Raw genomic sequence first — 22,839 nt, 5'->3', positions numbered from 1 at the left:
AAATATTCTGGATACCTAACCCCTGGAGTGTTGTGTGAGGTGCTGAAATATGGACATGGAAAGCCACCATCACTCCCAGAAGGAGTTCACAATTACAAACAACTGTGACAGGCTCTTTGCACTACTGGTGTGTGTGCAAGAGCAGGCAGATGCGGCGAAAGGAGAGCCTGAGCTCTGGAAGGAAGTTCGCAGGGCCAACTCTTGGCAAGTGTGTTGGAGAGAAGGGACTGTGTACATAAAGGACATACTCCTAGGTGAATTCTCTGTTCCTAGTGTCCCCCTCTCCTATTCCTGCTATCAAACTAATTTTTCTTAAATGCCATCATCAGCTCAAAAGCCTACAAACTCCCTAGTGCCGGGAACATTACACTGGATTATGATATAATTGGATTGTGGATGTGATTGATAGCTTCCAGCCAGATTATAGACTCCTTCAAACATGCACCATGGCTTAGAGAGCAGAGGTATATCCCTCGGCAGAGCTACACACTAGGCACTCAATAATGTTTGACCGAAATGCTTTAAAATCCCCCCATCTTCTCAGCAAACACTTTGAAGATATACTATATGTTCAAGTCATTTCTGCAGGTCAAGAGATATTTCCCAAAGAAAAGTCAGTTTCCCCACACACTTCACACTGCCTAATTAGCTACGAGAGAGAAATATTAACAACAAAAAAATATTTTCAGAAACTGTAGCCAATCTTCAATTTTTCAATAGATCATATTCCAGGTTTTCTTTTACATGAAAATGTGTCCTTAGAGTTAGCACTAAAAAGCCCCATAATTTACTTGCATGTGGTGTAAGTAGCACGTGCTGGGGGCTGTAGTTCTGCCACCTACAGTTCCCGGCAATCACTGAGCAGGGGACACATTCAGGTCTCCTGATACCCATGTGAGGGAAGTGGTCTGAATAGAAAGTTTCCTGGGAAAACACATTTGCCTCTCGCCTTTTTCATGCTGATTAGTTGATTGATGCCAAGAATATTCCTTTTAGATTTCTTAGGTTTTGGTTAAGTCATAAAAAAGCAAAACTAAGGAATCCGGCTCACTCATTCTAACAGCTGGATTCTGGCTGAACCAATCCCATCGTGTGACTCATCTGACACAGAGAGCCCTCTGGGTCTGTATCCATGTGTCTCTCCTGGGACAGTCAATCTTGCCCAATCACCAGTAACCTAAAGGCCACTTGGCTTCAAGCCCCTCCCACCCCCAACCTGGTTTGAGGATTTCTCCCTAGAGTGGAAGCCCTAAACAACGAACCCTTAGAGTATGGAGTAAATCCATTCCACAGGGGCAATCTCAAGGAACAGTATTAAGACATCAGTAATCAGACTGTCTTTGCAGTGATGAGCCAGATGTTAAATCCATGCTTCCTTAGTGCCCACTCAGTTGGCTATCTTAACTCCTTCCTAGGCTTTTTCAATATGTCACCTTTTCAATATGGCTCAATAAAAGTAATCATCCTTTGACCAAGGGAAGAGATGTTTACTTGGTGCAGGATCTATATTTCCTAAAGAATATAACTTCTACAGTCAGTTTCTTCAAACACCACAATTATATGGAACTTTGAATATAGGAAGTGAGATATGGTAGGTTTGTACAGGTTAGAGTGAAATAGTGACACATCCCAAGGTAATTTGGACAGAGAATAAAAACATATATGCAGGGCCCCCCTGAGGAGCTGGGGGAAAATGAGGAAGTGCTGGACTTCCTCACCTGGATTGTTGCTGATGTTCTCACAAACATTGAGGACTGACAGGTTGGTGTGCCGAGCCCTCTATCTTGGGGCTTGCCCTTATGAAGTTCATTACTGCAAAGGAGAGGCTAAACCTGCTTATAATTGTGCCTAAGAGTCTCCCTGAGTGCCTCTTTGTTGCTCAGATATGGCCCTCTCTCTCTCTAACTAAGCTACCTTGGCAGGTGAACTCACTGCCCTCCCCCCTACATGGGAACTGACTCCCAGGGGTGGAAATCTCCCTGGCAACGCAGGATATGAGTCCCGGGGATGAATCTGGACCTGGCGTCATGGGATTGAGAATATCTTCTTGACCAAAAGGGGGAAGCAAAATGAAACAAAATAAATTTTCACTGGCTGAGAGATTTCAAATGGAGTCGAGAGGTCACTATGGTGGGCACTCTTACCCACTACAGAGATAACACTTTTTAGGTTTTAATGTATTGGAATAGCTAGAAGTAAATACCTGAAACTATCAAACTCCAACCCAGTAGCCTTGACTCTTGAAGATGATTGTATAACAATAGCTTACAAGGGGTGATGGTGTGATTGTCAAAGCCTTGTGGATCACACTCCCTTTATCCAGTGTATGGATGGATGAGTGGAAAAGTGAAGACAAAAACTAAATGAAAAATAGGGTGGGGGGGATATCTGGGTGTTCTTTTTTACTTTTGTTTTTTATTCTGATTCTGATTCTTTCTGGTATAAGGAAAATGTTCAAAAGTAGATTGGGGTGATGAATGCACAGCTATATGATGGTACTGTGAACAGTTGATTGTACACCATGGATGACTGTATGGTATGTGAATATATCTCAATAAAACTGAATTTAATTTTAAAAAAATGTAATCATCCTTTGCACACTTCGCTGTACTGCAGATCCCCATGAGTGTTAGCATTCTGCACCATTCCCAATCACCTACCTCTGTGCACCTATTCCTGGGGCCCTTGGAATCTGCTACTTATTGTGAGTGCTGGGCACTTATTTGGAAGTTCCTGAGACCGGGAAGGATGCTGCTGCTAGCACTGAATGCCTCCTGCCCACATTATCTCGATGTACTCGCCTGACCACTGCTCCTCAATGGCTCTGATCTGGGCATCCGTGAAGTCCCACAAACGGGCCAGCCTCTGCCACTCGTTGGCCTTGAGCTGCCAGTAAGCCAAGTTCCAGAGGCAATCGCGAATATGCCTGGTCTCCAGACTGTGATCTTGTTTGAAAGTCAGAGTAAATCTGGCTGATGAGTCCCTGAGGCTGTCAAGATGCTCCTAAATTGAAAACAGTTGTATCAGATGATTTCGGACATCTTCTACTTGTTGCCTCATTTCAGGGTATACATTCAGATATAACGATCATTTTTTGTCATCCAAGATGCAGACTGAAATATTTTTTTGAGTACTGACTGTCTGAAGCAGGAAGTGTGAGGGATTTTGCAATGCTCCGTCCCATTCTTCTACCCCACCCTGCTGACCAATATTTGCTCACTCAAAAAGAGAACAGAGGGGATGGCCTTACTTTCAACCCACTTCCTCCTTCCTTCTTTTGGGTGTCTGATGTTCTCATATCAAAGCCTCGCTGGGGCCCAGATTGGATGTACTCTTGGTAAATCATTATATCTCTCATTACATCCATTTATCCATCTATCTAATCACCCAGTCAGCCATCATTAAATTCAGTGGTTTAGAGGCAAATGGGAGCTTCCTAAAATCTGGTTTATGCCATTTTAATTTCCATGAGTTCTGACTATTTCCACTCTCTGGCTACAGAGGGTTCCTCGGTTTATCTTGCTCTCTTGTGAGTGAGGGGAGAGCAACTAGGAGCTTTAACTCTGGATGGGTCATGAAAATGGGAAGAAAAGGAGTCCATATCACTGTGTTTGAAGCCACCTCAGCCAGGCTCAGCCCAACAGCACTGTGCCCTGAAGGGTGTCCGGTTTTCTGGCTTTCCAAAGCCTCCTTTTGCCCTTTCTGCAGAATCCACCGGAGTCCTGCAGATTCAAAACAAAAAATAAAAAGCTGGAGAAAAAAATCTCAAAGCAAAAGCAGGTGTTGAGGCTTCCTAGAGCTTTACCTGCTGGGCCCACTCCATTAGGGCTCCAGAGAATCCTCCTTCAGAAGGCTTCAAATCAGTTACCGACACGCAGAGCACACAGCGTTTGGGACTTCCTATATCTTCTTGTCTCCTTTTTCAAGTACAATGACTTCTATTTTTGTATTTTATTTAAATAATGAATCTTAATTAAAAATATTCTCAACAGTGAGATGGGAGTCAATGCTGGGGCAGGAATTGGACTGAAAGGATATAGGAAATTGGTTTTCAAAATCTGTGAAAAGAACTTGGTGGGGCCAGCTCCTCAGCCCCCATCAGAGATCAGTCCACATCCTTCACAACCTCCAGGGAGGGCTACAAACTCCTGGGAGGCAGGTTCAGGAGAAGGGGGAAAGACTTTGCTCTAGAGTCTGGACTTCATGAACAGAAGCTGTAGTAAGAACAGGAGGTGAGTACAGCCATAATCGTTTGTAGACTGTAAAATGCAGGGTCTTTCCCAACCCAGCCTCATCTGTTCTCCCATAATGCCTTGCTCCTGCAGAATGCCTAAAGAAGTCAGGCTGACACTGGGGAGATCCAATAAACTTGGGATCACCGGGCATTCACTTTTCCCTTTTCTCTTCATTCCATCTCCTGAAACAAAGATGAATCCAACAAGATCAAGGTCAAGGGGAGTGTACAAGATACCTCTGCATTCATCTTTGCACGACAGCATTTTTATTGCTTTGAGAAACTGGGATGCTTTGTACACTCTGGAGTTGGGCTGGGCAGTCCTTCTGGCTTCCATTAGAAAGGGCAGGGGTGTGGGAAGCCCAGGGCTTTTCAAGAGTCAGTGAAAGCATTAAATAGCTTGTCTGCCAAAGCACGGAACTATTTGCAGGAGTAACACGAGCCAGAACTGGTGGAAATTAAAATAGCATAAGCCAGATTTTAGGAAGCTTCTGTTTGCCTTTAAACCACTGAATTTAAGGATGGGTGATTAGATAGATGGATAAAATGGACATTATGAGAGGAAATTTCAATCATCTTTTTAAATCTTTTTATCAGGAACCATTTTATATTAGGCCAGAATATATACTTATTTAATGAACAAAGAGGATTTAAAAAATAATAAATTTGGTTAAAAATTTTTAAAGGATATACATTAAAATAATTCTTCCCCCCTCCCTAAACCCCATGCTTTCAGTTGTGAGCAGGGTTAACAACTCTTACCATTTCTGGGGGTCCCCTTTGGCTTTATTTGTGCATTACCTTGATTTTTCAAAGCTCATCCAACTCTTACATCTTAAAGTTTGTTAAGAAAGTGCACTTATTCATTTGGGGGGAAAGTAATTTATTCTCATCTAGCCAAAGGAATCTAAAAATTCTAACAGCCATTAAAAATAGAACCAATGAATATTTCTGTTTCAAGAAAATGTGAAAACAACAATTTAAAGAGCAAGAGAATAGGCAGAACTTGGTAAAGTTGGATTCAAAAAAGTACAGTGATTTCTTAAAGAAAGAAGGATAAGGATGAGAGGAATTTTTAAAAGGAGAAGGCAGAACAACAGAAAAAAAGAGAAACAGGTGACAGAATTCTATTTGTTAAAACATGCTTTTTGTTTAAACAAGAAAAATTGTGAGGAAGACTGTATAGCATTTTAAATGATCCATATATATTAGGACTATTGAGGCAAATAAACAGAACTGTGAGAGAGAAGAGGGCAAATGTTTTTTGCTTTAATGATTTAAAGGGAAATTTCCCGGGCTTGGCAAATTGGACAGCCATTGAGGCTGGGGACTCCGCTGGGGTAGACCCCTGAGACATAAGGGCCTGAATTCAGCCTAGGGGGGGAATAAACCACATTACCAGAAATTGAGGGTGGTCTGGGAATGAAATTCCTGCCCAAGGGCATGGACTTGAATCTCAGGGAGGAGAGCCCTCTATTGAGAAGCTGCATGAATGGCAGATTCAGAGGAACTAAAAATGAAAGAAGGCAGAACGACTTGGAGACAAGTTTTCATGTGTGTAGCACAGAATACTGAGTGCTGGAGAGCCAGCATAGCTTGTGTGTTGAGAAGTGCAGAGCCAAGACAGTAGCTTCCTTCCCACTCAGCAGAATGTGGGTCCAGGAGCTTCTGAGAAGGGACCAAGGCCAGAGACCGTGGAACAGAGGACAGAGCCAGGAGTCAGCCATCAAAGGCGCGCCCATCAGAGCAAACATGGACGGGGCTGCTTGGCCCAACCGAACCCTACACCCTCTCCATTCTGAATAACTACAGATGCTGGCAAAGAAAGGGGAGGAAGAAGAGGCAGCTGTTCATTCCTGAGTGGGGACAGCATGGGACAGAAGGGACTGTTATAATTGCACCAACTGGGACTCTGCACAGACCCCACACTGCCCATTAAGAAGACTGGGGCTGTGAGAAGAGCCCCTTGCTATCCTGGAACCATCATCCTTCCTTACCTCTCTCCAGGCATAGTATCTCTCCGCCTTAATGATCATATCCACGACAAGGCTGTGGTTGCTCCTGGAGGCCAGGGCCAGGGCCGTCTTTCCTTGCTAAAAGTTAAGAAAAGTGTGAGGTGATATGGACTAATGGTGAGGAGCTCTAGCTTTAGAGCAAGAAGGCGTGTGTTCTAAATCCTGATCCTAGCACTTCCTCGCTGGGTGAATATGGTCCAGTTCTTAGGGTCTCTGGGTCTTAGTAACCACCCCACAGGGTACTGGTGAGGGGTAAATGTGATAATGCCTATGAAGCCCTTAGGATAGTGGTTGGCATATGGTAATTGGCCAAGAGATGTTAAATACTAAAAGCTTTAAGTGTTGCGTCAACTGAGAAGGGGAAAGACAAGAATAAGAGAAGAAAAGCAGGGGAGAGTGTGATTAGATATTCTTCTGAAGACTGTAACTACCCAGCAAATGTTCCCAGGTTCAGATTACATCTCCAATTCCCATAGGAGTTAGACAACCAGTGTTCATTGTTTGGGGCTGGGGATTCTTTATCAACAAGCACCCAAACATTGCTCCAAGACCTCCAGGCCCAGCTCGCTGCACTGTGAATCCCTCAGCAAATATAGAGCATCATCATACATACAGATCTGTGGCAGAAGCTTTTAGTCAGTTTCCCCTAGTAACCTTTTCTTCCTTTCTTCTATAGGAAGAGACCTCCCAATTTTCAACGGGGCAGTTGGCCACCCCTTTTAGGGATGACATTTCCTAGTCTCCCTTGCAGATAGGTAACTGACTTAAGTTCTGGTCAATGTTATGTAAATGAAAATGGCACATGCATCTTCCAGGAATGACCTTTAAAGAGAGGGAGGGAAGTCATTCTTTTCCTTTTCTCCTCCCTGAATGGAATGCTGGCATGATAGCTGGAGATTCAACAGCCTCCTTTGTCCATGAAGTGGAAAACACTTGTTAATGAGGGTGGAGTAATAAGACAGAAAAGAATTAAATAATAGTAAGACAGAAAAGAATTAAATAATAATAAGACAGAAAATATCTGCATGTTATTAAGAATAATATTAATGACAACACTACTAATTTATGATATAGAATTCAGCTTACTGGATTCTGATATAGAATTTTTTCTATTATATCATTCTGCCTCCAACCAAAGGGTGAGGGATGAGAGGCTTAACCTAGTGGAATGAGCAACTAGGACTGTTCTGAACATAATTTTGGACATGAGCTGCCTAGAATCCATACAGTACAATGTAAACATTACAAAAGGTAGACCTTTCTCAACAGTTCAAAGACAGGACACACAGCTTTGCAAGCTAGGTCCCCTAGATTTTATGAAGTGTACAACCTCTAAAACTATGCATTTTTCCCTAAGCAAAGGGTTGGTGGCTATTACTTGGTTTTAAACGACCCATGAAGAATTTGCTCAGAAACCCAAAAGATAATTAAAATCAATAGTCAGAAATAAGCCCAGAAGTCCCAGTCTGCAGAATACAATGTTTTTATCCTTATGATCTAGAAATTTGTCCCAATAATTCTCTTCCATATTTGGACATTTGCAACAAGTACAATTCCCACCAACGCAAATGATTTGACTATTATTTCAGGTGCTAAGACCCAGGTGAGCCTGAAAATTAGAGCTGAAAGGAATCAGCTCCTAATCAAAAGAGACAGTAATGAAATTAGGAAGAGCTGCATTTTGCAGGCATTTAGCAAGACTCTAATTGTATACTGTCTAAATGCTGGCTTGTAAAGCCATTTGAATCACCATAATTAGCCTATTTTGGGAAGGCAGCATTCTGAGAGCCAGCTCATAAGAAAATCTTCCCAGAGGTATATGCTGGAATAGAAGCCCAAATATTTCTGCCATGAGGGTGTTGAGGATGGAAAGAGCCCTTAAGGAGCTATGTGACCCCAGGCTGAGAAGACAGGCTTCCAGAAAAGCACACCAAAACTTGGTTCCTTTTTTTCCTATCCAGGACCTTAATCTAGTGTTAGAAAGAGCCAAATAATTTTGGTAAAAATTGTGGAGCAGTTAGAAAGGTAGTTTTTATTAAATAAGTATTGGGAGGAACCACGTACCAGACCCTGAGAAGAAAGAGGGAGGAAGAGAAAGGAAATCCTGGAAAATCAAATTGGGAAGCCTAGTAAACTGTGGGCTTTTGTTTCTAATACAAAGTCGTGTTGTTGCATTGCAGGTGGAACATCACATCCACTAGCACAGGTCATCAACATGAATTCCCCACCTAATGCTCTAGGGTCGCTACCCTCAAGATTGCCTTGTTGGAAGAGAGGTGTTACATATTAGCTAAAAAACAGAATAAATTACCAAAAAAAAAAAATAGCATAAGAAAATACTAATGCTAAATGTTAACAGAGTTATCCAAGTGGTGGAATTATGAATAGTTGTTTTTCCTTCTTTATGCTTTTCTATGTTTTCAAAATTGTCTACAGTGGGCTTGTATTGTTTTTATGATCAGAAAAAAAGGAGTTAATTTTAAAAACTGATATACATAGAAAAGTAAAATAAATATCACAACTTCAAATCCTACAAATGTAATATGTGTGATTCTGAAAAAGAGTAGGGTGGGCTCGGGCTTGCACTATAAATTAGAGATACGGTGAACTAAAAAAAATAGTGTGGGCAAAGACAAGGAAGGGAGAAGTTTCAGGTTGTGGAAACTGTCATCTTTACCAACTGCTGTGCGAAGCTGCTGGAGGATCCAGCAGTTCAGTGCCCTTGGGTTTGAAGCCCAGCTCTGCCTCTTACGATGTGTGTGACCCTGGATGTCATCAAATTCTCTCAGATCTTCTCTTGAAAACTGGGATAATTTTGCCCATCTCCCAGAGGACATGTGAGGGTTTAAATAACATAGCAGGTGTGCACCTAACCGTGCTACATAAACTCTGTCTCCTTATATACTTTTCAGCAAAGCTTGAACCTAATGGACAGCCTCTTGGCAACCCTCCAATGGCTTAGCCTGTGTCACTGCATGGACTTGAAAGAAACAAAACTGTCTTTCTTTGGAAGCAATTTTAGACATGTGCAAGTTTATTCTTTGCAGCCCAGTTTTTGGTAGCAAAAGCTGAGGAACCACTTACATGCCCACTCAGTTGAGGACTGGTTAAATAAATTATAACATGGCCATACCATGCACTATTATGCAGGTGGGAAAAAAGAAAAGGAAGAAACTCTCCACGGACTGAAATGGAAATATCTCTATTTCCTATTATTAAGTGAAAAGAGCAAAATGCAGAATAACAAGAATAGATATGCTGCCCTTGTGTTCAAAGGACAGAGGAGTAGGATAAGCATATATATTTATGCTTGTTTTTATATACATAAAAAAAACTCCAGAAGGACATAGAAGAAATTTATAATGGGTACCTATGGCAAGGGTAGTGTGGGAACTAGACAAATGGGGGTTGGGTGGGAAATTTTTACTGTAAAGCATTTACTAGTTACCTTGTTAGACCATATGAATTTACGATTATTCAAAAATTAATAAACATTTGAATTTTACATAAATTAATAAAATATATAAAGTAAAAGTTCTTGCTGACATATTTCAGTCAGCACCAGGCTATTTCACTGATTAGGAGGATGCAAGGGTTGTCTGGTTGGCATCCAGTTCACAGAAGTTACGTTAAAGCCCTGCTGCTCAAGGTTTTTAGCCAATGGGGAGCTCTTCGCAACCAAGTGAACAGAAGGAAGTTTGTACAATTACCTTATCAACAATCTTCAAGTCACAGCCTGCCTGCAGGAGGGTTTCCACCAGTTCCACATTTCCAAGGTCAGCAGCTACATGCAAAGGGGTTTGCTGCCTCTGCCATGAGAAATAAAAAAAAAATGTAATCCAAGTGTATTGAGGAGGAGAAAAAAAAATCTGCATAGTGAAAAGACAAAGTAGAGAAATCCTACATAGGCATCAGGAAAAATGGATATGATCATGCATGTTTAAATGGGTACAGGGGATGCTCACTGCAATTATTTATAACTGAAAAACTGAAAGGAAGTTACATGTTTAACAAGGAGACTCATTAGATAAATCATGATACAGCCGTATGTTGGAATATTAGTCCACCATTTAAAATGATTTTTAAAAAATAATTTCAAAGCTTATTTAATAAAACGAGAAATGCGTATGATATGACATTTAAAACCTTAGGAAACAACACTGATTCTTTTAAATAAAATAATGGAGAGAGAAAAAGAAGGACATAGTTCAAAAATGTTAATAGTAATGTCTAGATGAAAGGATTAGAGCCTGTTTTTATTGCCTTCCGGATGTTTTTCTTTATTTCCTACCTTGTCTACACTATAATGTTTAAAGGAATACAAGACTTCTCATTTCTTTCTGGACTAATCACTTTCCTATCAAGAAGATGAGAGTGTCACAAGAAAATCATTCATCTTAACCTCCCACCACACGGAAAACTGATGTGAAGACATTTCCAAAATAGGGCAGAAAGGAACCTTGGATATAATCTAACTCATCCCTTTCACCAGAGAGGTGGAGCAACTTCTCCAGGGTTACACAGCAGGGCAATGGCCTGTAGACTCCAGGTCTTTTCCATCTAGCCCAGTACTCTCACCACCAGAGCACAGGGCCAACCTGGTTGGGGCATCGGTGAGATTATTTTCAAAAAACATTTATTAAAGACCCACCTCTGGATAGCAGTGTGCCCCACAGGGGTTTATCATCCAAGACAGATCACACTTACACCGACACACCCCTCAAAGGTCTATACCAACGTGGAACAGAGACACAAATGTTATGCATTAAATAAATACCAATAAAATCAATTTTGACAATGTTGCTATAAGGCTATAAGGCAGGAAATAAGACAAAATATTTACAAGAGTTATCTTTCTCTGTGGGGATTACAAACAAATTTTAAGTCTTTGAGCTTTTAATATTTTCTTATTTGTACAGACTGTATATTCCTGGTCGAACGAAAAAACTTAAAATGATGAAGTCTAGTTCTCTATGTGGATGGCAAGCCTCACTAACACTGCTTCACTAGAGTGGATCTAGGCAGTTGTGCTGAAAGGGAGATCACACATGACATCCGCTGGGGTACTGACTCTGAGCCAGAGGAAAGAGCCTCTGGGAACCCAGAGACACCCACCCTCCTGCAAGAGAGCAGCTGAGCCTGTCAGCCCAGAGCCCAGACCCGCCAGCTCCCATCCTCTTCATTATTCTATCTCTCGGCATTTCCAGTTCCATCCGCTGATGGATTCCTTTCATGAGGCACTTGATTCTGCTTCAGTTGATGGAATTCAGGGTGATTTTTTACTGCAAGGTGGCTTTTTTTTTTTTACTTCAGGCAAAAGGAAGGCACATTTGCTGTCTCTAATACAGAAACAAAGCTTCCTTCTTGTGACAAAGGGCTCCCTGCCATTCATCATGTATCACAGTTGAGGAGTGGATTTGATTTAAAGAGTCTCTGGCAAGTTACCTCTGAGCTACCTTGTACCTATTGAAAGAGCTGGGCCTGTTAATTGCGAACAATTTAATAATGTACTGGCTGAATCCCAGTTGTGCATTTGAAAAAAACAAAGTATGTGTGGGAGTAGGGGTGGAGGTACAGGAGAAAAGGGATCGAAAGAATGCACATACACCTCCCAGGAATTTTTAGGGCCCCTTGAACTTGATCAAAACAACCTCTAAATCAAAACTACATTGAAACATAAAAAAAAAATAGACTCTGCAAGTTCTGGAATACCTGGCTTACCTGATTTAAGACATCAATATCATGCTGGGCACTTAATAAGCTGTTTACAAGTGTAATATGGCTGTTGATAACAGCTAAATGAAGAGGGGACTCCTTAGGCTGCAGAAAGAAAGAAAAATGTCAAATGCGAAGGATTCTGGCTTAATCATTCACATCAAAAAGCAACTGATTTCAGTAGACATTTCCCAATTATCTCCTGAGTTGTGAAATTGCCCAACAGAGAGGTCAGTCATGGTAAGTGCTCAGCAGTCATTTCTATTCCAAGGCTATGTCGCAAACCTCTTCACCAGCAATCAGCTCTCTTCATTCATAATGAGCACCTACTATGAGGCAGGCTCTCTTCAGGATGCTAGGGATTTAGTGGTGAACAAGACAAAACAGCTCATTCTCAGGAACCTTCCAATCCACTGGGGTAGATGAATATTAATTTAACAAATCACGCCAACATATACCTTGTAATATGTGATTTGGAGAAAAATTAGACTGTGCCATAAGAGCATATGTGGGGTTGGGGGTTAGGGATGACCTTTCTGGAGATCTGAAAAGTCTTTCCTGAAGAACTGACATTTGAGCACAAACATGAAGCTTAAGAAAGTATTACATACTTAACTGCAGGACTTCTCAGAGCCTTCAAAGAGCTCAGGTACAGTGGGAATAGCCACAAACAGGAAATGGTGTGCCCATTCCGCATTTCCTGAATTGATTTCATCTAGAGCTCTTTCTTGTGGAACTAATGCCCCCACTCAGCCAGGCCCTACTCCTCTTGTCAGCCCTCCCCTCCATACCACAGTCCAGCCACAGTGTATTCGCCAAGTCCTTTGCAGCCTGCTTTCCTTTCCCCCTTGGTTGTAGGTTAACACACCTGTCTTCCAGGCCACACCTGCACCTGGAGCCACTTGGCCCCTCTTACCCATCACTGTGGGCTTCTTACCCAGCCTGCAAGCTGCAGTGCCCACTTCCACAGCCCCACACTTAGCCTCCTGCTCCCCTTGCCGCCTCACTCCCACCGAAGAGAAAGCACATCTCTGGGAGCAGGAAGGGCAGCTGAGAGGAAAAAGAGGTGGGGAAAAAGCAGTGAACGGAAGTGCGGGGCAAAGGCAGTTAAGGCATGAGGGAAAGGTGCCAGGCATATCCAGTGTGGGTGGCTCAGAGAGGGAAGGAGCGGAAAAAAGGGGGGGGAGGAGTGAAAGAGCAAGGGTGAAGAGCCAGTGAGACAGCGTGGACAGCAGTCAAGGTGAAAGAAAAGCAAGTGGAGAGAGGCACACAGATGTGTGTGAGGGTGCGTGGTTAGGATGGTGTATAAAGTGTCATGCAAGTGTAATAAATGATATTAATAATATGCATCAGGCACATGCAACATCTGCTTACAATGCTACTTACTACACTCAGTTGCCCAACATTTTATACTCTGTTTTTAACACTAGGCTAATACCTTTGCTGGAATCATCTCATTCACAATAACCCTATGAGTTAGATCTTATATTTCTTGCTTTATATGTGAAGCACAGAGAGACTATGTAACTTCCACAAGGCCATGGAGATAGCAAGTGGTCAAGGCAGGATTTGAACCCAGATCTTCCCGACTCCAGCATCTGCATAAGGCTCCTTCTCAGAACACAGGGGTAAATGGATAAGAGAGAGACGTAATGCATTGGCAAGAGTGTCACCAGCACACAAAGGAAGAGTAGAGGAGGAGGTAAGCAGAACACCCGGGCTGAGTCAGTTGAAGACTGCCTGGGTGAGCGGGGCCATGAGAGACAGAGGTGGGCCAATGAGAAACAGAGGTGGGCCAATGGGAGACAGAGGAGGGCCAATGAGAAACAGAGATGGGCCAATTGGAGACAGAGGCAGGCCAATGAGAGACAGAGGTGGGCCAATGAGAAACAGAGGCAGGCCAATGGGAGACAGAGGCGGGCCAAAAGAACCCGCTGGAGAGGGCAGAGGGCAGAGAGCAGAGGGAGGGGAAGGCTTTTCTGAACAGGTTCTTCTGCTCAGGTATCACCTTCTCTCTTGAAGCACTAAACATAAAAAAGAGAAGCTGTCCCTCATCACAGAGAAGTGGGCCGTGTCCTTCCTCCCGGGGCCTCTGACCTTGCTGGGGCCCGGCTCCCCCTGAGAAACAGGAAGTGTCCTCAGAATGGACCAGACAAGTTCAGAGCCAATTCCTCTGACCGCCATTCTCCAAAAACAATCAGACATGATTCAAATCACGTCCCTTCTCTCAGGGTAATACAATAAACAGTAATGGCTAAGCGAGATCAGAGAAAATAATATTCTCACAGGAGAAACGAAAACAGAGTGAAAGATGGAATGTTTCTCATCTGGTTCCAGCACAGAAGATCTTTGTTAATTCTACCAAAGTCAACTCAAACTTCAGGAAACCTAAATCAGTATAAAGAATTGATTTCGAAGAAAAACAAGATTTTCACCCTTCTTCATATTTACAGCAGCGGCATCATTTTCCCCAACTGATAAATTTAATACAAGAATAATGACATCTCTAGACACCCGAGAAGGTTTTACTGCAGCAAATATAAACACTTAAAACACAAAGATTTTGTTTTGTTCAGGAACCTCAAAGACTTTCTAAAATTCGTTCTCTGGATTTTATTTCTCAAGATTAAGACTCAGTCCACCTTCCCAGGAAGAATTTCTCCCTGGTGAAACATTTCATTCCCACCCTTATCTGCAAGAAGCATCTCCCCTGCACAGCCAGCCTTTTGGCTCTGCCATCCAAGTCCGTGTTATTGTAATAGACTCACTTCCACTTCCTGGTGCAGATCAACATTCTCACTGAGAAGAAAACTGACAAGGGATGTGTGGCCTTTCCGGGTCGCTATCTGCAAAGCACTGACATGGCGCTGCAAGAGACAGAAGGAGAGTGAAGGAGAGACTGCCATCAGAAGCTGGTGTTTATCACATGGTAATCAATTAGTATAATTAAATATTATGACTATTTCAAAAAAGAATCCAATGTGTTTCCAATTATTATGAGGACTGTTATTTCCAAGTGTCCCCCATAAAAGAATCCTAGATAACACATGACTCAGGCAAATAATGAGTTAAATTCCTATTTCCTTTCTCTGGGAAGAATGAGGTGGACTAGAAATAAGTTAGTGGGGGGACATGATGGTGAACTAGACTGACAAGATCGCCATCATTAGACTTACATTCCAGTGGGGTGGACAATCAATTGACCCATAGACTGGCAGATTGGTTGATTAGTAAATCAGAAGATTTCTAGATATTATTAGAAGAATAATATCAGCTGATGATAAGTGCTACGAAAAGAAGTAAAATAGAGCTGCTTTCCAGTGGGTGATCAAGGAAGGCCTCTTGGACAAGGTGACATTTAAACTGAGAGGAGCATGATAAGAAGCACCTCCATTAGGAAGATCTGAGGCCTCCCAAGGCACACATTTGTGAGGCTTTCAAGGCCAGGCATCCCACTGCACGAGCTGCTGTGGAAATGTGCAGCATTTTGCCCATGAGGCTCTGCAGGCAGTGTGGACAGCCTACAGGACATTTCAAGGGCCAAAGTAATATTTGAAACCTAAAAACAATAAGTATTGGTTCCAAGAAACCAAAAGAAAACCACGAAATTGAAGTTATTAATATTTAATTGCATAGTCATGCTTCATCGATTATTAAATGCAATAGTCATAAAATATTCATCACACTTGTAAACAATTTGTAGGTTAAAATTTTTCACCTTGCCCGATTATGCGCATGGAGTTCTAAGAAATCAGTCAGAAACTAGGTGAATTTATCATAGTCAAATAATTTTAAAAGCTAAAATTAAAAAGCCTTTAAAAACAATTTACAAAAAGAAAAAAACACACATATTTAACGTCGGATGTGGGGAGGAAGGACATTTAAATATGTCTGATGAGACATGAGGTAGGGCCTCCAGAAATATGGGTTCTTAGGGCCTACAAAAGATGTCTTGATCAGACCCAGAGCAGTGAACAAGACCCTGAAGACAGCCTGTTGTGCAAACCCTGGGCAGACTTTCCATTCAGCACAAACGGCCTTCTCAGAAACGACTCAACCCTTGTACCCTCTCCTCTAGGTGGGGGTTGGAGTCACAAAAGCAATCTCCTGGAGACCGAGACTAATCTATGCCAGCAGGTGAAGCATTTCTGTGATCAAACACAGTAGTTACCGGCAGATGTGAAAGCAAAATAACGTCGAACCCATCCCTGTGTTCATGTGTTCGAGCTGCCAGCTTCTTGCCTCACATTTGCTTCTTTTCCCAGAGTCTTTGCTGCGTTGCGCAGAGCAGAGGTGGGCAGCAGTGGGAGCTGAGGGTGTTGATCCAGCAAGTGTGCCAATGAACTCATAGGGAAAACTCAAGGAAAGGTAAAAGCTGAGAAACGGCCTCATGGCAATTTTCAGGCTGCCTAGAGCCTGTTAACAAGGCAGCCGAGGCCATGGCTATAGGATAGCTCTAACACAGAACATGCAGGCTTAGTCAGGTGGAGAAAACACGTGCACGTGAAAACCAGTATATATTAGTTTCCTGAGGCTGTTCCAACAATGTACCACAAACTGGGTGGCTTTAAAAGCACAGGAATTTATTGTCTCACAGTTCTGGAGATTAGAAGTCCCAAGTCAAAACTTCAGTGGAGTCGTGCTCCCTTTGAACTCTCTAGGAAGAATCTGTTCCATGCCTCTCCCCTGGTTTCCGGTCTTGGCCAACAATCTCTGTTATTCCTGGGCCTGTGGCAGCACAACTCCATTCTCTGCCTCTGTCTTCACACGCCCTTGTTCCCTGTAAATCACTGTCTCTGTGCCTCTTCTTATAAGGACACCAGTCACGCTGGATTAAGAACCCACCCTATGTGGTATGACTTCATCTTTTTTTAACGCAAGTTGATTGAGATATATTCACATAGCATGCAGTCATCCACAGTGTACAATGAACTGTTCACAGTACCATCATATAGTTGTACATTCATCACCCCAATCAATTTTTTAACATTTTCATTACTCAAAAAAATAAATAAAATAAAAATAAGAATAAAAATAAAAGTAAAAAAGAACACCCAAAACATCCCATACTCCCCATCCCTCCCTATTATTCATTTACTTTTTGTCCTCATTTTTCTACTCATCTGTCCATACGCTGGATAAAGGGAGTGGGAGCCACAAAGTTTTCACAATCACATGGTCACACAGTGTAAGCTACATAGTTATACAATCATATTTAAGAATCAGGGCTACTGAGTTGCAGTTCAATAGTTTCAGGTATTTCCTTCTAGCTATTCCAATACACTAAAAACTAAAAAGGGATATCTATATAATGCATAAGAATAACCTCCAGAATGACGTCTCAACTCCATTTGAAATCTCTCAGTCACTTATACTTTATTTTGTTTCATTTCTCTTCCTCCTTTTTGGTGTATGACATCATCTTAACTAATTCCATCCGCAACGACCCTACCTCCAAATAAGTCAAATTTTGCAGTACTGGGGTGAGAATGTCAACATTTCTTTTTGGGGGACACAGTTCAATCCACAACACATTACAAAGCAGCATCCCTCTGAGAGCAGAATGAGTATGGAAGTGCAGAAGCGTTCAGAACAGTGAGCATAAGAGCTTCTGGCTAACCGGGGAGGCCTCTCCAGGGGCTTGAGGGTAGATGTGGACTGGGGACAGGGAAGCACCACATGCACAATGACTGGAAAGCACACCACTCTCCAAATTCTGAATATTTCATGGGCCCCATGAATTCTTAACTTTGTGTTTATTTGTTGCACAAATAACCTTGCGACATCAGTGGGTATCAGGCACACTATCCTCATTTTCCACTTGCCCCCACAATCCTGTCCGATTTCTATATGTATATAGAAATTTTATATTGTTAAAATATATGTACAAACAGGCATTTATTAAACTAGTGTTCTAGTGTTCTATCATGAACATTTTTCTATATTGATTGCAATATATTTAGTATTTATCTCTATTATTTTTTAATGGCTACATAATTCCCCAAGAAAAAGGTACACCAAACTTTTATTCCACCTTCCCCTGTCATTTGTTGTAAATGTAACTTTCATCTACTTCTTGGCTATTGGAGGTAACTTCTGCATCTAATCGACGCATGTAGCTTTTTCTTCTTTTTTATTATTTCCTTAACATAATTTCCCATGTATGTGTGAAAACAAAGCAGCAAATTGCTTTTCGAAAGGGTTGTACAAATTTATACTCCCTCCAGCAGAATGTAAGGGCACAAAACATTGCCAGTTTAAGACTTTATTCTTGATTCTAGTGTTGAACTTTGTACAAAGTTTATACATTGTGCTGATATAGAAAGACCTCTAAGAATTATCGACAACTGAAAATAAAAAGGTGCAGAGCAGCATGTATTACATAGTATGCTACCATTTATGTGGTCTCAGTGTTTATGTGGATGTGCATTTAAGCCCATTTTCCATGTGAATACATGGAAAATTCCCAGAAGATTTAAAAAACTAATAATGATGTTAGTTCTAGGGAGTGACATTGGGATGTGAGGTCAGAGTAAGACACTTTATAATATACCCTTTGGTATTGTTCAAATTTTTTATCATAAATTATTTTCATAGTAATTTAAAATTAATTAGAAAAATAGAAAAAGTAAACCATCTGAAGACAAGGCTATTGCAGTGGTTAAAAGCTCAAGCACTGGAGTCAGACCTGAGTTTGAATCTTTGTCCCAACCATTGACTAGCTGTGTGACCCTGGATGAGCTCCTTAACTTTTCTAAACTTTAGTTTTCTCATCTAAAAGATGAAGAAAATGTTGGGGCATGAATCATGTCCCCCACAAAAAGCATGTTCAGGTCCCAAACCCTGGTCCTGTGGGTGTGAACCCATTTGTAAAAAGGACCTTTGAAGGTGTTATTAATTAATGTGTGCCCAAACTGAATAAGGGTGAGCCTTAATCCAATATGGCTGAAGTCCTTATAAGCAAAGGAAACTGGACATGGAAGGAGAAGCCATGGGAGAAGCAAGAAGCTGGAAGTCAACAGGACCCGGAGAAGATGCCACCATGTGTACTGCTATATAACAGAAAAACCAAGGAACAAGGATCACTGGCAGCCCACCCCAGAATACCACTGTCTTCCGGGAGAAGGCATCACTTCGATGACACTTTGATTTTGGATTTCTCCTAGCCTCAAAACAGAGCCAATAAATTCCTGTTGTTAGGCCAACCCATTGCTTGGTATTTGTTTTAGCAGCTACAAAACTGAAACCGATAATACAGTTTCTACCTCAAAGAACCTTAGAACTTGGATTAAAGACAAAAGTATTCAGTAATCAATATAATGATTACAATTATTTCTAGGGTTATAAACACTAGACTGAGAACTCTTTGAGAATGGGGTAATGCCTTTAATCTCCACATCATGAGAACCCAGCTCAGGGCTTGGCATGAAATAGGTGCCCAACATATGTTTGCTGAATGAAGAGATGCATGCTTGCTTGTTTGCATGGATCTAAAGATGTGTTTTTAGAGCCATATCAGTCATTATTTTACAGAGCAGGAATCATAGTCCAAAGAGGTAGAGGGTCTGAGTATTTGAGGAAATACTTAATCCTGGATTCTCTAACTCATAGATTCATTGCTCCTTTTGGGATTTTTCCTCATTAATCATTAGCTAGTAACATGATTTTAATTCTTATGGCAATTCCATGTGATTGAGAAAATGGACATTTTGTAGCCCAAATCTGCAGATGAGGGAACTGGCTCTTAGAGGATCTTATATTGCCTTTAAGAAACTTTCTTAAAGTTTCCCAGCCAACAGATCAATCCAAAACCAGAACCAGGTCCTAGGACTCCAATTTAAATGCTCTGTGCACTGCACCATTGTGCCAGTTTAGATGTATTATGTCCCCCAAAATGCCATGTTCTTTGATGCAGTCTTGTGGGGGCAGACATATTAGTGCTGATTAGGTTGGAACCTATTGATTGAGTGTTTCCATGGAGATGTGACTAAATCAACTGTGAGCAAGACCTTTGACTGGATAATTTCCATGGAGATGTTACTCCACCCATTCAGGGTGGGTCTGAATTAAATCACTGGAGCCTTATAAAAGAGCTGACAAACAGAAGGAACTCAGAGCAGCTGAGAGTGACATTTTGGAGCTGCAGCTGTGAGACACATTTTGAAGATGGCCATTGGAAGCTGGCACTGACATTTTGCTGAACACCACTTTGAAACACAACCTGGGAGCAAGCAGATGCCAGCCACGTGCCTTCCCAGCTACCAGAGGTTTTCGGATGCCATTGGCCATCCTTCAGTGAAGGTACCCTATTGTTGATGCCTTACCTTGGACACTTAATGGCCTTAAGACTGTAACTTTGTAACAAAATAAACCCCCTTTATAAAAGCCAATCCATTTCTGGTGTTTTGCATAAGAGCTGCATTAGCAAATCAGCCTTCTTCAGGCTCCAGACTCACCATTTGGGCTTTCACACAATAGCATTTTTTCAGCACCTAATATGAATGAGCCAGGTATGTACTAGTTGCTATGGAGAAAACAAAGGAGAATAAAAGTGTCTTTTTTCTTAAGGAGTGACAAATACATGTTCCCATTCTCAATTGTTTCTTACTCAAATGAATGGAAAGAATGGCATTGCCTCTGAGGAAGACATCAGTTGGGGGAACATCAAGAGGTATATCATTAATCCTCATGCAAAACAAAGCATATTATAAATATTAATTCTACAAAAGCCCAGTAAATGAATTAACACAGACCACATTCCCCAAAGAACACTTTGAATCCCTCCCACTGCTTGAATGAACATGGCAGAGAATATACTTTATTTGGGATGTTCATGTCACTTCCTGCTGTCAGTAGCACTTTGCTGCATTCTTCATGACCTCCTTCCACAGTCAAAAAGAATGGTGTTTCTCCATTCTATAAAGAGGAAAAAAGGTTAAAATTGATGGTCTTCTGTATTGAAATGAAATTATGTGAGAAATGAATTATGTGGAAATGTGAGCTTTTCCTTTTGTACATTACAATAATAGCATTTATTCATCATTTACGATGTGCCAAGTTTGTTTTGACAAAACCATATGCTTTGGTACAGTTAAATCTCACAACAACTTGATGAGGTAGGGGTTAATATTATCCCCATTTTGCAGATAAAGAAACTAAGCCACAGCTGAAAAGTGGAGACTCACGTCCAGCTTGTTAGGCTCCAAAGCCTGCACTTTTAACCACTCTGTTATGCTGCCTCCTCTTAGAGTTTCCATCTACCATTCATGAGCCTTTATTAACTTGCCTGGCAAGCATTTATTAGACACCTATTATATGTCAGGTAATATTAGGCATTGGGATTGAGAAGACAATTAGGACATAGACACTGCCCATGCAAGAAGGTAACAACGAAAAACAATCATGGAAATAAGGAATTATAAAAACAGAAGTACATTTATACTAAATATAGCTTTAATTTGTAAAACTGACTTAAAATTTTGCATTTCAGTTTCTAAAAAAGTAATACCTTATCTCAGTACTTAAGTTTCCTGAAACTCATTATGATGAACATTAGTAGGACAAAATGAGAGTTTAGTTTAGGGCAAAAAACAGAGGGAAAGAAGGAACTGGTCTCACATAGAAGCTACTTGGGTATTTCTCCTTTATCATGCAGCCCCTTTCCTAGGAAATGTTGGGAAAAATTGCAGAATGCCCTACCCACCTATAATCATTTCCCACTTTGGATGCTCTTCTGCTTAACTACTGCACTAGGATAAGTTCAGAATGTTTTACATGTAACTATTTAGATATGAACAATCATTTGAACACGGATGCAAGAGCACAGAACAAATGCTCCCCTCTCAATATGTTCTGGGTTGCTTTACCTGAATACCTAGGACAGCCATCTTTTTACAAAGGAATTTTTTTCTCATAATCCATCTTATTTTTTTTCAGGAAAAGAGATGCCAACAGGCAAACCCCAGTAGGAAAAATATTTGCAAAAATTGGGAAGGAAAGGTTCACATCTTTAACATAGCAAGAGCTTTAAAAAAACATTTATATCTTTCACCCAACAATCCTACCTCTAAGAATATACCTGTGGTGGTTTGGAGCTATGTATCCTAGAAAAAACATGTTCTTAAACTTAATCCATTCCTGTGGGTGTGGGTCCCTTGTAAATAGGAACTTTTGATGAGGTTACTTCAGTTAAAGTGTGGCCCAGGATGGGTCTCAATCCTATTTCTGAAGGCTTTAATAGGGGAGGTCACAGAAAGAAGAAAAAGAGCCACAGAGGGAGGAGCCAGAAGCTGAAAATCCATGGAACCTGGAAGAGAAGGGAGAGCAAAGGAGAAGCTGCTACTGGCATTGCCATGTGACAGAGGAGCCCAGGATCAAAGACCACCAGCAGCCAGGCCCAGAACGCCAGTCTTTGGGAAGAAAGCATCGCCTTGATGAATGCCTGGATTTAGACTTCTTCTAGCCTCAAAACCATGAGCCAATAAATTCCCATTGCTTAAGCCAACACATTGCTTGGTATTTGCTTTAGCAATGAGGAACCTAAACCAATACCCAACAGAAATAATGAGAAATTCAGACTAAGATCTATATACAAAGAGCTTCAGGACAGCATTACTTATCATAAATTAAAATTAAAACAAACCAAATGTCTAAGAGCTAAAGAATAAAGTTTGGGCAGTCACTAAAAATAAATATGCATAGGAACACAAAGAAAACTGGAAGGAAATACATCAGAAGTATGGGAGATAATCCTTTGGGTCTGGGGAGAATATAAGAACTGCTATTTATGTTTCTTTTTATTTCAAACTTTAAAATGTATATTTCTGGCATATGTTTTGTAATGTATTAATTATAAACATATATGTGATAGGTGCA

General features: G+C 41.2%; 1 protein-coding gene across 1 annotated transcript in view; it reads right to left on the bottom strand.

The window, feature by feature from the left end:
• ANKDD1B (ankyrin repeat and death domain containing 1B) overlaps positions 1-22,839 on the bottom strand; it is a 98,368-nt gene that overhangs the window by 2,486 nt on the left and 73,043 nt on the right. Inside the window, exons 8-12 of the mRNA XM_037801473.1 lie at positions 14,733-14,831; positions 11,971-12,069; positions 9,960-10,058; positions 6,232-6,327; positions 2,802-3,003 (exon numbers count right to left, since the gene is read on the bottom strand). Of these exons, the coding sequence (XP_037657401.1) occupies positions 2,802-3,003; positions 6,232-6,327; positions 9,960-10,058; positions 11,971-12,069; positions 14,733-14,831 (595 nt within the window). The remainder of the gene's footprint in view (positions 1-2,801; positions 3,004-6,231; positions 6,328-9,959; positions 10,059-11,970; positions 12,070-14,732; positions 14,832-22,839) is intronic.

Source organism: Choloepus didactylus, chromosome 13 (genome assembly GCF_015220235.1).
Source record: "Choloepus didactylus isolate mChoDid1 chromosome 13, mChoDid1.pri, whole genome shotgun sequence".
In the NCBI taxonomy this organism is placed as follows: Eukaryota; Metazoa; Chordata; class Mammalia; order Pilosa; family Megalonychidae; genus Choloepus; species Choloepus didactylus.
The sequence above is the reverse complement of the archived record's forward strand: the minus strand, read 5'-3'. Positions and strand labels throughout refer to the sequence as shown.